We start from the raw sequence: 17,286 nt of genomic DNA, 5'->3' as shown, positions 1-17,286 counted from the left end.
TTCAGCGTTTTAGTACTGTGTCATCATGGAGACACTCCTAACTAAATCACAATTTGGTTGTACATATTTCAGAACAAAAGGAAGATGACTAATTGATGTCACCAGCAAAAACAAAAGGCCTCTACCTTCCTATTATCTGAAATAGTTTTGAATGTTATACTTTAAAGTCATAGGTAATAATTACAAAAACTTGATGTCACCAGTGAGTTGCTCTGGTGCTTTCCAAATGAAGGAGAGGTTTCTCTTCAGTGATTTGTCAGAGTGGGTCACGGTGTCGCCATCTTCAGAGCATTTCATTAGTTTAGACCCCGAGGAAGTGAGAATGAATGTTCCAGTCACTTGATCATCAACCACTCTGCGAGCCTGCATAAAGAAGCCCATGAAGTCTTGTGTGCTCCTTACAGTCACTTGAAAGTATAAGAAACATTCATCAAGGTTAGAAAATGAGGAAACAGCCTTTTCCCTTCATTTTAGGAGTTTCTCTCAGCACAAAATACTCAGCTGGGTTCTCTGTATGCCAGCTTCCCTTACGTAGCCACTTCCACCCCAACTCCAGGTTTCCCATTAAATTACATATTTATCTCAACCATGAAGTGGACATATTACTCACTCTGAGGGTTTAGCACTGTAACTCCTAATCTAGCCCATATGCCACAACTTCCTTGGGCATTTAGGATTAGTCAGGGAAAATTCTTCAAAGGTTTTCCGGAACTGTGTCCCTCCATTTTTCTTCTCTCGGGAAGTGGAATGAAAGAGAACCGAGTGCAACGAGACTTGAATACATTTGTGAGGTTCTAACGGTCTTTTCTCATTCTGATAAGAAAATATAACATGAGAGTCAACTCCCATTCACCTAATCTCTGCAACCATGATTTTCTGAGGCTTTGTTTTTATTTGTTCATGGGATATGCATGTTTCTGGTTACACCAGCATTTATTATTCATCTCTAACTGCCTTGAGAAGGTAGTGATGAGCTACATTCTGGAACAATTGCAGTCCATGCATTGTAGGAGCACTCACAATGCTGTGAGGAAAGGACTTCAGGATTTTGACCTAGCAACAATGAAACAGCAGCAAGTTAATTCCAAGCAGGATGGCATATGGATTGAAGGGAAACTTTCAGCTAATGTGATTCTTGTGCATCTACAGCCCTTGTCCTTCTAGAGGGTAGTTGTCATAGGTTTAGAGATACTGTTTAAGAAGCTTTGGTGAGTTACTACAATGCATCTTGTAGATGGTTCACATTGCTGCCAATGAATGATGGTGATGAAGAGAATGATGTTGAAGATGGTGGATTGGGTGCTAACCAGCATTGCCCTGGATGGTGTTAAACCTTTTTGAATTTTGTTGGAGCTGCACCCATTCAGGCAAGTAGATTGCACTTCGTAAGATGTTGGACATGTTGGGGTGGAGGAAAGAGGTGGTGAGAGACTGGAGGGAGTTACTTGTCACAGAATACCTAGCTTATTTCTGGTCAATGTTAACCCCAGGATGTACCGATACATCAAGGACAACAGCAGTTCAAGAGGGCAGCACACTGCTGCCTTTAACAACGCAGTTAAGGATGGGCAATAATTATTAGCCTAGCCAGCAATGTCCACATCCCATAAAAAAAGAATTTCACATTCAGTTTGAGAGTGAGAAATATGTACCTAAATTAGTTACTTAAACGTAAATACTGTAAAGGCAGTTATATGGTTACAAAGACAGAGTTAATTAAAGTAGGCTGGAAAAATCAGTTAAAAGTTAAGATGACAGAGAAGGAATGGCAGAATTTAAGGAGATATTTTACAACCCTCAACAAAGATATATTCCACTGAGGAGGAAGGACTTTAATAGAAGGATGTCCTATCTGTGGATTACTAAAGGAGTTAAGGATGGTGTCAAATTGAAAGAAATGGTGTCAAATTGTGAAGATACATGATCGGCTGGAAAATTGAGAAGACTTCAGAAAGCAGAAAAGAAATTATTTAAAAATAACAAGAGTGGAGTATGAGAGAAACTGACTAAGAAATTGAAGAACAGACAGTAAAAACTTCTCTGAATATATGTAATAAAAGAAAGCAGAGTGAGTGAGTGCTGGTCCCCTTAAAAAAGATTTGGGAATTAATAATGGAAAAGGAGGTAATGGCAGATTTGAAACAACTACTTTGTATCTCTCTTCACAGTACGAAACATAAAAAACCCTAGGAATAGTAGAAAATCAAGAAGGAACAGAGAAAGAGAAAGAAGTATTTAGAAACCAAATGGTAATCCTTTAAATGATAAATCCATTGACTTGATGATCTCTATCCTAAAGTGGTTTTCTTTCTAATCGCCAGTCGATCAATAGTCTTTTTACCCACACACAATTAAGGTCATTAGGTTGGCAATTGATACCCATGTAAGGGCTTCAATTTAACATCACTGCTACTAGAAACATCAAAAATAGGAACAGGAATAAGCCATTCATCCCTTTGAGCCTGTTTTGCTATTCAACACGATCGTGGCAGATCATCCTACTCAGTTCTCTGTTCCTACTTTCTCTCCTTTGATCCCTTTAGCTCTAAGGATTACACCTATCTCCTTTTTGAAACTGCTTTCTGTGGCAAAGGATTCCTGGATTCAACACTCACTAGGTGGAGAAATTTCTCTCTCTTAGTCCTAAATGACCTACCCTGCATTGTTAAATTGTGCATTCCCTGGTCATTAGGAACATCCTTCCTGCATTCCCTGTCTAGTCCTCTTAGAATTTTATAGATACACTCTTCTAAACTCCAATGAATATGGTCTTCACCAATCCAGTCTCTTTTCATACATCAGTCCTGCCATCCCAGGAATCAGTTTGGCAAATCTTCATTGCACTGCTTCCATAGGAGAACATCCTTCCTCAGATAAGGAGACTAAAATTACATACTGTACTCCAGGTATGGTCCCACCAAATCTTTGTACAATTGCAGCAAGACATCCCTGCATCCCTGCTCCTGTACTCGAATCCTCTTGTTTGCTGTCAGTGACTGGTGTGCATAAGGACATCAGAACCCATTGCACCTTTCCCTTTCCCAATATATTGCCATCCAGTGTTTAACCACCAATGTGGATACTTCATATTTATCCATATTATACTTCACCTGCCATGCATGTAGTCCTGTGCACGGAGTTATACTTTTTGTCTTTCTTTTTCCCCTCCTTCTTTATTTCAATTTTGTTTACCTTTCACTCAAACAGAGTCAGCCAGCCTGTGAAGCTTGGAGCAGGCCTCTCACTTCCATGTGGAGTGGCCCCTGGGGCCCACATGGCATGGGCTGGTGTAGCCTGGAGCAGACTCTGACAGTGGCATGGCATGGCCTGGAAAGCCCAGAGCGGGACTGTCGCAGCAGAGAAGGAGACGTTGGACTCTCTTTTAAGTTTTTTTATATATTAAGTTAATGTGAATGGCACCATGCATGGTGACAGTACACACTTTTCACTGTATTTTATATGGAATATGCATTGGGTAGGAAGGGTCTGATGTGAGCCACTTCCCTGCCATTTCTGTTCTCATCCCTCCCCCAATCCTCCACAATCTACTTCCAGGTGGCACAGCCTTCAATGACGTCTGCCATTGGCTGGTAGTTCTCAGTGAGCAGAAAGCCACTCCTGGGGTTCTTAATCCTGGGAAAAGCTGTCTAATTAGATACCCGAGTGATATTTGCTTTGGTCATCTTTCCTAAAAGAGGTGACGTGGGGTTTGCTGGTACTCTAGCCAGCAGGTGAGAACCCCATCACCACCATTAATCCTGCCAGCAGGTACATGGATTCTAATCTGTCAAGGATCACTAAATTCTGAAAATGTCCCAGTGATTGGAAAGTTGAAACAGTATCACCACCATTCAGGAAAAGAGAGACACTGAAATCAGGAAACAAATTGTCAGTATACAGAAGCAATCACCCCAACATCCGCAAACGAAGCTGCATCAGAACATTATTTCAATGAGTCACCACACACTACAGCACAGAGGAACTATGCAGAGCGGAGGAAAATCACCTATACAGTGTATTGAACAAGAACGGGTACCCAATGAACACAGTCCACCGATTTCTCAGCAACAAACCCAAATAAGCAGACAAAACATGTCTAGAAACACTAGCCACTCTCCCCTACATCAATGACATCTCAGAAATGACTGCCAGACTACTCAGACCCTTTGGCATCATGGCAGCCCACAAACCCATCAACACATTAAAACAGCAGCTAATGAACTTGAATGAACCTATACAGACAACAAGCAAAACTAATGTTATTTACAAAATACCGTGCAAGGATTGTAACAAACACTACATTGGACAAACAGGCAGAAAACTAGTCATCAGGATACATGAACATCAACTAGCCACAAAATGACATGACCCTCTCTCACTAGTATCCTTACATACAGTTGAGGAAGGACACCACTTTAACTGTGACAACGCATCCATCCTAGGACAAGCCAAACAGAGACACACGACAATTCCTAGAAACATGGCATTCCAACTGGAACTCTATCAACAAACACATCGAGTTAGACTCCATCTACCACACCCCCTGAGAAAAAGAACAGGAAATGACATCACCACAGGAAATGACATCACCAACCCAAACGTATAAATAGAAAGCAGGAATTATCAACAGTGCTTCGCCTGGAGGTCCACTGAAGATATTACCTAGTTGGGTGATGAAACATCTGGAAATGAACCTTCCAGCTCAGTGAGCAAACCTACATCCAAATTACAGAGTGTTATAGTACAGATGTATCTGAGTGTCCTTGTATGTGAATGATAAAAATCTAATATACAGGTAGGTCATAAAATAGGTGAAGAGGGCACTCAGTAGGACACATGCTTCAGTCATGCTATGTTAATACTAATACAAGTGTGCAACTCTTCCTAAAGGCCTTTTCCTGTCTGGTTGATGTTCTCTAAATGCCAATTGCATAGACTTCAGGCCAATTCACATTCAACAATCTGCTTTGAAAACCCTGCTCATACTACAGCTATGACAAATTCCATCACAGCAGCTGGGACGATCCACAACGTTTGAAAACAATTGACAACATTCTAAATAAACCAACTCACAACAATCTCCCCATCTCCTAATGTTTATAGATACTTAAAAACATTTATAGGATCTGCATCTAGATCCATGTTTTCACCAAAAATGAATTAGTTCTTCCTAAGACAGTTCCTCCTTCTCTATACTGAGTTTTGTTGAAATCCAAACATTAGTTTTTTGAGATATATTGTTTACAAACACACACGGGCAAAACTGACCTCTGACAACCTTCAATGACTGATGTAATTCAGAAAATATTAGAATGCAAGCCTTTCTTACAAGGATTGGAGCACAAAATGTTGGACATCACGCTACAAAGGTACAGAGCCTTGGTGAGGCTGCACATAGATTTCTGTGAACAGCTTCATTCTCCTTACTTAAAGATGAATGCACTTGCACTGGAAGTAATTCTGAACTCGGCTAATTCTTGGAATGAAGGAATGGCCTTACAGCCATTCTTTATGAGGAATGGTTGAGTAGATTGATGATTAATAGATTGAGTAGTATTAATCTTATTGAAACATAAGAGTCTGAGGGCCCTAACAAGATAGATACTGAGATTTGTCCTCCTGCGGAGGAATCACTAGGGGGCACAGTTCAAAATACAATCGAAAATTGCAATGAGGAGGAATTCCTTCTCTCGCAGGGCATGAGCGATTGGAGTTTGTTTCCCCAGAGGGTAGTGAAGGGAAGTCATTGAATAATTCAAGGTCATGTTAGACAGAATTATCATCTAAGTTCAACATTATAGTGGGCAGCCAGGAAAATGGAGTTAATGACACACTCCGATCAGCCTTGATGTATTGATTATATGATAGCGATTCCTTCCATTCTTTGTTCTCCCTCATAAAAATCTACTCACTCACACATCTCCACACTAAGTTAGGGTATCAGCCGCTCAACTTCAAACCCCCCAAAAATCTCATTTACCCATCATTTTGTCCTCATTAATATCTCCAAAAATGTAGATCAAAGTTTTAAAAATCTGAATCTTGTGTCAGATCTCTTCATTATCTTGCTTGTTCCTTTCTCTTTAATCTCTGCCAGCTCTGAAACCTCACCAATTTCCTTCTTGCTCTAATTCTGTTCTCTTGTGCATCCATCTCTGCATCCCACCCCAGTCTGGCAGGAATACCTCGTCCAAATCCCAAAAGAAAATCCCGCTGCCTCTCCCCCTTTAAACCCCTCCTTAAAATCCATGTGTTTGGACAGTATTCATCACACCTCCTCAGGTTTGCTTTAGCACAATGTCCATTTTTTCTGACTTCACATTCATAAGAACATAAAAGAACCAGGAGCAGGAGTAGGCCATCTGGCCCTTGGAGCCTGCTCTGCCATTTTATACGATCATGGCTGATCATTTTGCAGCCTCAGCTCCACTTACCCACACTCTCACTGTAACCCTTAATTCCTTCATTGTTCAAAAAAAGTCTATCTTAGCTTTAAAAACATTTACTGAAGTTGTGTTGACTTACTTCAGTGGGAAGAGAATTCCATAGATTCACAACCCTCTGAGTGAAGAAGTTCCTTCTCAATTCAGTCTTAAATCTGCTCTCCCTAATTGTGAGGCTATGCTCTCTTGTCCTAGTTTTACCTGCCAGTGGGAATAAATTAGTGCAATTCTGGCTGACAATCAATAATTAGTGGTGTGCCTCAGGGATCGGTGTTTATTCACAATTTATGCGGATTATTTGGAGTTGGAGACTGTGTAGTGTGTCAAATTTTGCAGATGACACTAAGGTGAGTGGCAGAGCAAAGTGTGCAGAAGACTGAAACTTTGCAGAGGAGCATAGCTTGAGAGTGTGCAAAGGTCTGGCAGATGGGAACATAATCTCTACATCTATCTTATTTATTCATTTCATAATTTTGTATATTTCTATAAGATTCCCACCTCATTCTTCTAAATTTCAATGAACATAATCCCGGTCTACTCATAAGCCAACCTCCTCAACTCCAGAATCAATCTAGTGAACAGCCTCTGCACCCCTTCCTTTCTCAAGTAAGGAGAACAAAACTGCACACAGTACTCCAGGTGTGGCTTCACCAGTACCCTGTACAGTTGCAACATAACCTCCCTGCCTTTAAACTCAATCCCTTTAGCAATGAAGGTCAAAATTCCATTTACCTTCCTAATTACCTGTTGTACCTGCAGACCAACCTTCTGTGATTCATATACAAGGACACTCAGGTCCCTCTGCACAGCAGCATGCTGCAACCATTCAAGTAATAGTCTTTTTTGCTGTTACTCCTACCAAAATGGATGACTTCACATTTATGAACATTATATTTCATCTGCCAGATCTTTGCCCATTCACAAACTAAGTTCCTCTGCTAAGTTTCACAGTCTTCTGCGCACTTTGCTCTGCCACTCACCTTAGTGTCATCTGCAAACTTAGACACACTACACGTGGTCTCCAACTCTAAATCATCTGCGTAAATTGGGAATAAATACTGATGCCTGAGGCACATCACAAGTTATTGATTGCCAGTCAGAATAGCACTTGATTATCCCTATTCTATGCTTCCTGTTAGTCAACCAATTCTCTATCCATGCTAATACTTTACCCATAACGTCTTGCGTCTTTATTTTATGCAGCAGCCTTTTGTACGGCACCTTGTTGAAGGTCTTTTAGAAATCTAGATACAATATACCACATCTACTGGGTCCCCATTGTCCACCGTATTCATTATGTCTTCATAGAATTCCAAAAGATTAGTTCAGCATGGACAGTTTCTATCAAGATGCCTTACTATTTCTTCCTTGATAATGGACTCAAGCATCTTTCCCACTACAGAAGTTAAGCTAACCAGTCTATAATTCCCATCTCCTGTCTATGTCCCTTTTTAAGCAGTGGTGTCATATTTGCTGTTTTTCAATCTGCTGGAACTGCCCCAGAGTCCAGCGAATTTTGGAAAATTACCACAAATACACTCGCTATTTCTTCTGCCATTTCTTTTAGCACCCTAGGATGCATCCCAACAGGGCCAGGAGACTTGTCTATCCTTAGGTCCATTAGCTTGCCCAACACGACCTCTTCTGTGATAATGATTGCGTCCAGGTCCTCACACATCTTCGTTTCTTTATCAATTACTGGCATGTTATTAGTATCCTCCACTGTAAAAACTGATGCAAAATACCTGTTCAATGCATTGGCTATTTCATCATATTCCATGACTAAATGCCCCTTCTCATCCTCTAAAGGATAATGTTTACTTTAGCCACTCTTTTTCGTTTAATATATTTGTAGAAACGGTTGCTATCTATCATTCATTACAAGTGCTACTGAAGTCCTCGACTGTTTACTGGACCTTTGTGTTGTCAGTACTTTTTAGTCTTGGGTAGCAATTGTCTAATGATCTGAATAAAAAATATAAAGGAGACTGTGCATTGGCCTGTTGGACTCCTTAAAGAAGTAGCCTATTTTAAGATGATGGTGCAACTTTCTGTTAATTAGTGGGCTAAATTCAAGAAACAAAATTGGAATCATAAATTAGGAATTAACAAACACAAAGCAATAACAATATTTCAGACTGTTAGCCTATTCTGCGAGTTTCTGAATGCCCATAAGTGAAAGGGTTATTATTTGTGTCATTATTTCCCATTTGACACTGTTTTGTAATAAGGCAAATTTCATTACTGACTTAGTTATAAGTTATTATTGATCACCGCTTTACCATTCATTACTCAAAACCAAACTTCAGATAAGACTAAATGAATATAACAACCTTAACTCACTGTCATTTAAGGTTGATTTTCTCCAACTATTCATTGCATAAACTTTTGCCTTAAGTTGTACTCCCTCGCCCCTCCTGAAATTCCCTTTTATGGAAAATAAACTCTCTCACGTGCTGGCCATAGTCTGCAAACTCTAACAGTCCACCAGCTACATCTAGTGGCAGGAAATCCTTATTACATAGACTTTCCCTCTTGTGAATAACAGTTGTATTCTTGTTTGCGTCTCTTAACACAGAACTAACATTCTCATAACAGATAAACAACATCAGTTCAATTTACTTAAAAATCTTAATTAGCTTTACTTAACAGACAATCTGATAACATGCAGTTACAGAGCAACTTATGCTCACATTCTGAAGTCCTCATGGCTGTTGGTTACGTAGTGTCAATGGCCCTTAGCTCATTAGTATAGTCAGCTCATAAAGCAGCAACATATTATCTCCTTTATTTCCCAGAGAGGATTTCATGTACTAAGTATGAAAATGCATATACATTATGTTGTTGCAAAACCGTTTACTGATGAGTCAAAAATTGTAAGATTTACCAAGTTTAGAAGTGTGTACAACATAACAGTGGGTTGACGATTCTTTAAGATCTTATAATGGTGCGATATTTTGGTTGCTTGTGATTTATATGTTGTTGGTCTCTCATATGTTGTTAGAGTATTAGTTGTTGTCATGCTGGTTTTCCACATCTTCATAATCCAAGTGTATATTTTTTGTGTCCTATGCACAATTGGAGTAGTGTAGAGTTCCCTAAGTTAGGCCATCTTTCTCCTCAACATTAAAAATCACAACACCAGGTTATAGTCCAATAGGTTTAATTGGAAGCATGACCTTTTAGAGCGCTGGTCCTCCATCAGGTGGTTGATGAAGGAGCAGCGCTTTGAAAGCTAGTGCTTCCAAATAGACCTGTTGGACTATAACCTGGTGTTGTGTGGTTTTTTAACGTTGTACACCCCAGTCCAACACTGGCACTTCCAAATCATTTCTCCTCGACATTGCTTCATTAAGTGTTGTGACTTCAGAAAATCTTGGCTCATTACACAATTTCTGTGGGTAACCAAATTCCTTGGGTAGGATGGATGATTGACTCTCTGCTCTTCACACAGATTCAACATTTCCGTAACTGCCTGTTGATTCTATGTCATCTTCATTCTCCCTCGTGTTCTTGAGAAGTTTGCCCAGAATCTGAGAACTTCAACAGCTGATAGTTTGGCAGGGTTGACTTAAAATTGCCTTTCAATGATGATCTGTTCTAGAATCAGAATGCCCATATGCAAAGATGTAGATTTTAGGTATATCATTACAATAGAAAGCGTAGTGTTTTTCTCATCGCCATGCTCTTCATAGAACAGGCCCTATGACTCTCAATGTTGCGCCGACCTGTGAACTAATCTAAGCCCATCACCCTACACTATCTCATCATCATCCATATGCTTATCCAAGGACTGTTTAAATGTCCCTATTCTGACTGAGTTAACTACATTGGCAGGCAAGGCATTCCACACCCTTACCACTCTCTGAGTAAAGAACCTGCCTCTGACATCTGTTTTAAATCTATCACTGCTCAATTTGCAGCTATGCTCCCTTGTACAAGCCAACGTCATCATCTGAGGAAAAAAAACTCTCACTGTCCACCCTATTTAATCCTCTGATCATCTTGTATGTCTCTTTAAATCCCTTCTTATCCTTCTTCTCTCCAATGAGAACAGACCCAAGTCCCTCAGCCTTTCCTCATAAGACCTTCCCTCCAGACCAGGCAACATCCTGGTAAATCTCCTCTGTACCTTTTCCAATGCTTCCACATCCTTCCTGTAATGGGGCGACCAGAAATGTACACAATATTCCAAATGAGGCCACGCCAGCGTTTTGTATAGTTGCAGCATTACATTATGGCTTGTGAACTCAATCCCGCTACCAATAAACTCTAACACACCGTCTGCCTTCTTAACAGACGGTAAGGGCTTTAACAATGTGAACCATTTGCTTGATGAGACTGTTGGATCTGGGATAATGTGGCAAGGCTGCCCAGATGTCTTTAAAAGGTCTGCCTTTATCTTGTGGTGCTTTGTCAGATATGATCTCTTCAGGTGCATTGAACAGACTGAATATCACATTCATTGCATGTGAGACAGACACAAACGAAATGTCCTTTAACCATTTGACAATTAGAAATTTGAAAATGTAGTCTGTGATTGAGAGAAAATCACCATGCATGGTGAATAAATCAGCTGTGATTTTGGATCATACAGTCTGACACAATCTAACGAGGGTTTAGGAGTTCTTTGTGGTGCTACGGTTTGAGACTTTGGCATATCTCGGACGTTTTCACTGTCGGATCAGAGTCACAGTATCCTGTGCTTGTTCGGTCTATGCCCATATGCCCTGTGGCAGTGTGTCCTGTAAAGAGCTTTACATTAAATTATCTTGAGATACCTTGGTAATCTCTGTGCAATCTAAAGTATCTGCGATAGCAATGCCCAGTTCCTCTTGTACTGCGTCAGACCATTTTTTCACAATAACTTTCCAAAGCGCTTCCAGTTGTGGATCATTAGCCGTTTCTTCCTGAAATTGATTGCATATTGACATTAATCTCACCTTCCACCTCATGATATGTAGCGTTTACTTTTAAATCTGCTACAACTGTTAATTAGATGGGCCTTAGACTTGACATGAAAAAGAGAATTGGGGGTCTCTTATGGCACCATGGTAGTGTTCCTACCTCTGAGACAGGAGGCCCAGGTTCAAGACACCCATTCCAGAGATGTGTGTGGCAAGATGTGCCTTTAAGAGGGATGCTGTAAACCTGGTGCCATAGTGTCTGCTCCATGGAATGCAGAGTAAAATAGCTTTGGGTTTTTTTAAAAATTAGACAAAAGAAGCATGAGTGGGTGAAGTCACGCTCACATAGACCTAGGATTTTAACTTTGCTTTCAGCTGTTGAAGTTGGGGTGTTTGGAGTAGGAGCTGCTAGATACAGATCTATCTCTCTCTCACTCTCTCTCTCTCTCCTGCAGCAAAAAAAAATTCTCTCAGTTGCTAGATTCATTCTCTTGGTATTCCTTCTCCTGGACAGGAGCTACCATGTAAGTGAATCTGTTTTGCTTAATTTGACTTTGTCAAGGGTGTATTTGAGGTGCTGCTATATTGGAACAGTTGACGAGTGGTCATTAAATAATAGACTATTTTTGTTAAGCATTTCAATAGAGTTAAAGACAAATTCTTCTTGAGTTTATGTTTTAACTGTGGTGTCAGAATAAAGTGCATTTTGCTTAAAGCCCAGTAGTTTGACCAATCAATTCACATCGGGAATGCAGTGCCTTCTGGGCGGCATGGTGGCTCAGTGGTTAGCACTGCTGCCTCACATGTTTTAACTGTGGTGTCAGAATAAAGTGCATTTTGCTTAAAGCCCAGTAGTTTGACCAATCAATTCACATCGGGAATGCAGTGCCTTTTGGGCGGCATGGTGGCTCAGTGGTTAGCACTGCAGCCTCACAGTGCCAGCGACCCAGGTTTGATTCCAGCCTCGGTGACTGTCTGTGGAGTTTGCACATTCTCCCAGTGTCTGTGTGGGTTTTCCCGATGCTCCAGTTTCCTCCCACTGTCCAAAAGATGTGCAGGTTAGGTAAATTGGCCATGCTAAATTGTCCATAATGTTAGGTGCATTAGTCAGAGCGGGGTGGGTTACTCTTCGGAGGTTCAGTGTGGACTTGTTGGGCCAAAGGGACTGTTTCCACACTGTATGGAATCGAATCTAATCTACACATACCTTTAAATGAGATAAAATAAGCTCACTGCTTGATATGTTCCTGATTAAGGGCTTATGCCCGAGACGTTGACTCTCCCCCTCCTCATCTGCTGCCTGCCCTGTTGTGCTTTTCCTGTGTCATGCTTTTCAACTCAGATCTTCAATCCTCACTTTCTCCTATCTGCTTGCCATGTTTTGAGGGGGTTTAATCTGGCCCATAAGATATCTAATAACATCTCTGCGCAGGTTGATTAAAATATCTAAACCTGAGGATTGGTGTCAGTAAATTATCCAACCACACGCTATAGTGGTTAGCGCCTTGGAGAGATTCCATTATGACATGGTGATCAGATGGTGAGCTCCATTGCTAAATTACTTCAAGGTAACAATATTGAGAATCCATTCAACACTAGAGAAAACAAAAACTTTCTAAGACATGTCTACCACTTTAAGAATATTATAGCTTTACAAAGATGCGGTCAGCCAGTAGCTGAGAAGAGTATAGAACAACCTTGATTATCCAAATGATAAAAGGCAGGGAGTATTGTGTTTGGATAACTGATTGTTCGGATAACAGATAACGATTTTATGGGACCTTGAGATCTTATTTGGATAATCCAAAATTCGGATAATTGAGATTCAGATAACTGAGGTTGTCTGTAAACTAATATTCAGTCATCAGCACTCATGGGAGCAGCCATAGGGTGAATGCAGCACTCAAGAAAAAAAAATCTTCACCTCAGAACTAGCAAAAAGGTGCAGGGAAAGTAGGAATAATATAAAAGTTGGGAAGAGACAGAAGCCTTCGCGAATAAGGTACTATTAGAGCAATTGGAAACTCTGAGTGTAAAGTTAGAGATCTCTGTGGGGCAAAAGGGGGAAAATATTTACAATAAAGGTGAAAACTACTAGACTGGAAAGAAAAAAAAACAAGCATCACCACCATTTTAAGTAGGCTTCATGAAGCACAATTTCAATAGTCAGAGCAAGGGTCAGAAATTAATTTATTCCAGGTCACAGTACCAGTAAAATCAGAAAACTGATTCAAGGAGACAAGAAAGGAAATTTAAAAGATTGATGAAAGAATTTTAAGTCTTTTAGAAGGTCAGGATGCTTATAATTTAACCACAATTTAATGGTAAGATTTATTAAATTACTAGCTGCTCATTTGTTTTAAAATTGTGTGAGGCAATGTGCAGTGTGTTTGAAAGGTGGAAACCATCCATTTTGCTGATTAAGAAATGGGCAATGTCCATCTTGGCTACATCAGGTGTAATGCCAAAAGGGAGGAAAGTGGAGTTGAGGATTATCAGATCAACTATAATGTAATTGAATGGTGGGGCTGACTCAGGCTGAATGGCCTATTTCTATTTTACCTCTTATGGTCTTCTGGTTCCTTTGCCTTGCTGTAATTCAGATACAATTGCTCACAGTCACAGGACAACAGTAATCTTCAGATCATATTTCAGATTCAGGTGAGAAACAATAGGCAGTTTTGATATTTGAAGCTTTATCAGGCTTTTTTTCCCAAACTAGCTTACGGACGGATACGTAAAGGGTGCTGCTTTCAGATCCAAACCATGATCCTTGCTGTGAGAGAGACAGACAGACAGGCAGAGAGGATATTGCTCACCTTTGCAAGTTTCTCCAACTATTTCTAGGTGTGCACTGAAAAGGACAACAAGCTCCTCAATCCAGAGGTTGTTGCTGGGTGATGGCAACATTGATCTTTTCAGGTTTTCCAGGCCTGCTTATTCAACAGTTAAAAGCTATAAAACATCACCCTTAGCTCTTTGTAAAGAATTTCAGGGCACCACATACCAAAGTGCCTTTTTTTTTTGGAGTTTTTTTTGGATTAGCCTTGATTATCAAACTGAGCCCAAGACTCACTATGCTATTCATCACATGCATTTCCTGCCATTTTCAAATAACTCCTAAAGGCAAAATGCATATGGAAAGTGATTGGTTTGTTTTCCTTATCTCAACACTAATATTGTCTAATAGTGAATGATGCCAGGCTCTTTAATATTTAGTAAGTTTGCGGATGACACCAGAATTAGCATTATTCAAGTACTTGCACACTATAGGTTGCATTCTCTGCAATCATAGCATGGTGCATGTGAAATGGAAACTTTACATGAACTTCTTTCTCTTTGGGGTCTATCCCTACCTATCATTTACTCCTTACCCCCTACCCCCATTCTATCTTCTGCATGTAAACTGACATTTTCCTAGCGACCATCAGTTCTGAGGAAGGGTCACTGGACCCAAAACATTAACTTTGATTTCTCTTCACAGATGCTGCCAGACCTGCTGAGCATTTCCAGCAACATCTGTTTTTGTATCGAATACAAAAGTTGGCAAGTGATGTTGCAGCTGTATAAAACTTCAGTTAGGATGCTTTGGAGAGAGTCAGCGAAGGTCTACAAATATGCTGCCTGCTCTGATGAAAAGAGGTTGGATAAGCTCAGATTGTCTTCATTGGAAAGACGGAAGCTGAGGGGCAACTTGATAGAGGTCTACAAAATTACAAGAAGCATTGATAAGGTGGATAGTCAGAGGCTTTCTTCCCAGGATGGAAAGAGGGCACAGGTTCAAGGTGAGAGGAAAAAAACATTTAGGGAAGGACAGGGACATGTTTTCACATAGAAGGTGGCAGGTGTCTGGAATCAATTTGGCAGTGGAAATAGCGGGATCGGGCATGTTAGCAACGTTTAAGCAGTATCTTGACAAACACGAATGGGAGGTGAACAGGCATACAGGCAATAAGTAGCAAATCTAAATAAAGATTAGGAATCGGCAGATTTGGTGGCTTGAAGGGTGCTATATAGTTGTTTGAAATGCATGTAATGGGGATACTAACACTGGTCACAAGTAATTTTGCCATGTCAGTAGACATTGCAAATTGAAGCTAGTCATCTCTGTGAACAAAAGTTATCACAGTCAACCTTAAAAGTGCAGGCAACAAAGCACAAAGGTAATGCAAGATATCATTGGCTGCACAGAGGGGCAGAGCAGATTTCCTTTCACCTTGACCTGTGGTATTCTCCAAGATGTTCCGATACACAATATGCCGCTTCTTGGGATACGGAGTTGAGAGCAGAAGGGTTCAATACTCATACATCACTTCCAATCTCCTTCTGACTTTTCAATATGGTTGGTGCCACATTCAGCAAAATAAGGTCCTATGTCAAAGTTCCATGTGGAGACTACAGTGGTCACCGACTCCTCCAGAGCGTGTGTCCTGCTCCAGCAGTTGGCATAGCTCTGCGCCAATCCCCTAGGTCTGTGATGGAGGAAAAACAGATTCACCATTCTGTGACTCACAGTAACTACTGAACAGCTTCCACTTGAAGAGGTTGCAGCTGTAGGTTTCCTCAGGATGCACAGGCAGCACAGGGGTGGGCTGGCCAGAATCTCAATGCCATTTCCTCAGAGGAGCAAAGCACAGTGACAGCACAGAGTTATGCCAACTGCTGGAGCAGGACATGCACCCTGGAGGACTGGGTGATCATCCTATCCTAATGGCAGTCAAGGTGACAGCTATGAGGTGTGAAGTCTTCACCTGATAAAAGAGCGGTGTCTGAAAACTTGTGATGTTGGACTACAACACGGTGTCATGTGACTTATGACTTTGTCCACCTCAGTCCAACACCAGCATCTCCACCTTGTGTTTATCATCAAAGTTTTATGGGGCAGCTGGCTCCTTCCAAAGATTCACTGGGGACCTGTGTGGGATCTCCCTATCCCCAACCCACAGATGTGGCTTATACTGTTACCAGTGCAAATTGTACCAGGTCTCATCAATTTAACTTGGATAAAAGTGAAGTGTTTAAATTTGGTAAGGCAAATCAGGGCAGGACTTATAGTCAATGGCAGGGTCCTGTGGAGTGTTGCTGAACTACTGCGACCACTAATAGTCTGGCTGTCTCAGAAATGTTTTGGATTATGGTAATGTGGCTAGTCCTTTGGGTTGTGGCATGTCCTCGTTCCGTTGTCTTTCCCTTAGGCATCTGTTGATGAAATTTGGGGGTATCCATTTTTGGCGAATACGTTGTACAGGTGTTCTTCTTCCACTTTTTGCAGTTCTGGTATACTGCAGTGTGTTGTGTCTCTTTTGAACAGTGTCTTGATACAACTTCTTGTGTGTTGGGTGGTTGCTTTCGTAGTTTAGGACTTGGTCTGTGTGTGTGGCTTTCCTGTATACCTTTGTGGTGAATTCTCCGTTCGGTGTTCTCTGTACCATCACCTCTAGGAATGGGAATTGGTTGTCTTTTTCATCCTCTCTAGTGATTCGGATTCCTGTGAGTGTGGCGTTGATGATCCGGTGTGTGTTCTCTATTTCTGTGTTTTTAAACACCAACTAGCCACGAAACGACACGACCAGCTATCCTTAGTAGCCACACACTCAGATGACAAGCAACATGAGTTCGACTGGGACAACACTACTATTATAGGACAAGCCAAACAGAGAACAGCCAGGGAATTCCTAGAGGCATGGCACTCATCCACAGATTCAATCAATAAGCACATCGACCTGGACCCAATATACCGGCCACTGCAGCAGACAGCTGGAACTGATAACCGGAAGCGGCAGGTACAAATCACTATAAATGCCGGAGGAAGTATCACAGAAGTGCTTCACAGGAGGCTCCCAAGCACTGAGGATGTCACCTAGACAGGGGACGAAACATCTGCAACATAAATTCCCAGCTTGGCGAACAGAACCACAACAACGAGCACCCGAGCT

At 41.0% G+C, this 17,286-nt stretch overlaps 1 protein-coding gene across 2 annotated transcripts in view; it reads right to left on the bottom strand.

Moving 5' to 3' along the window:
• LOC122554375 (reelin domain-containing protein 1-like) overlaps window positions 1–17,286 on the bottom strand; it is a 58,096-nt gene that overhangs the window by 22,164 nt on the left and 18,646 nt on the right. For both annotated transcript variants that reach the window (XM_043699297.1, XM_043699287.1), the window contains exon 3: window positions 185–407. In XM_043699297.1, the coding sequence (XP_043555232.1) occupies window positions 185–407 (223 nt within the window). The remainder of the gene's footprint in view (window positions 1–184; window positions 408–17,286) is intronic.

The sequence above is a fragment of the Chiloscyllium plagiosum genome, chromosome 1 (assembly GCF_004010195.1).
Source record: "Chiloscyllium plagiosum isolate BGI_BamShark_2017 chromosome 1, ASM401019v2, whole genome shotgun sequence".
Taxonomy (NCBI): domain Eukaryota; kingdom Metazoa; phylum Chordata; class Chondrichthyes; order Orectolobiformes; family Hemiscylliidae; genus Chiloscyllium; species Chiloscyllium plagiosum.
The sequence above is the reverse complement of the archived record's forward strand: the minus strand, read 5'-3'. Positions and strand labels throughout refer to the sequence as shown.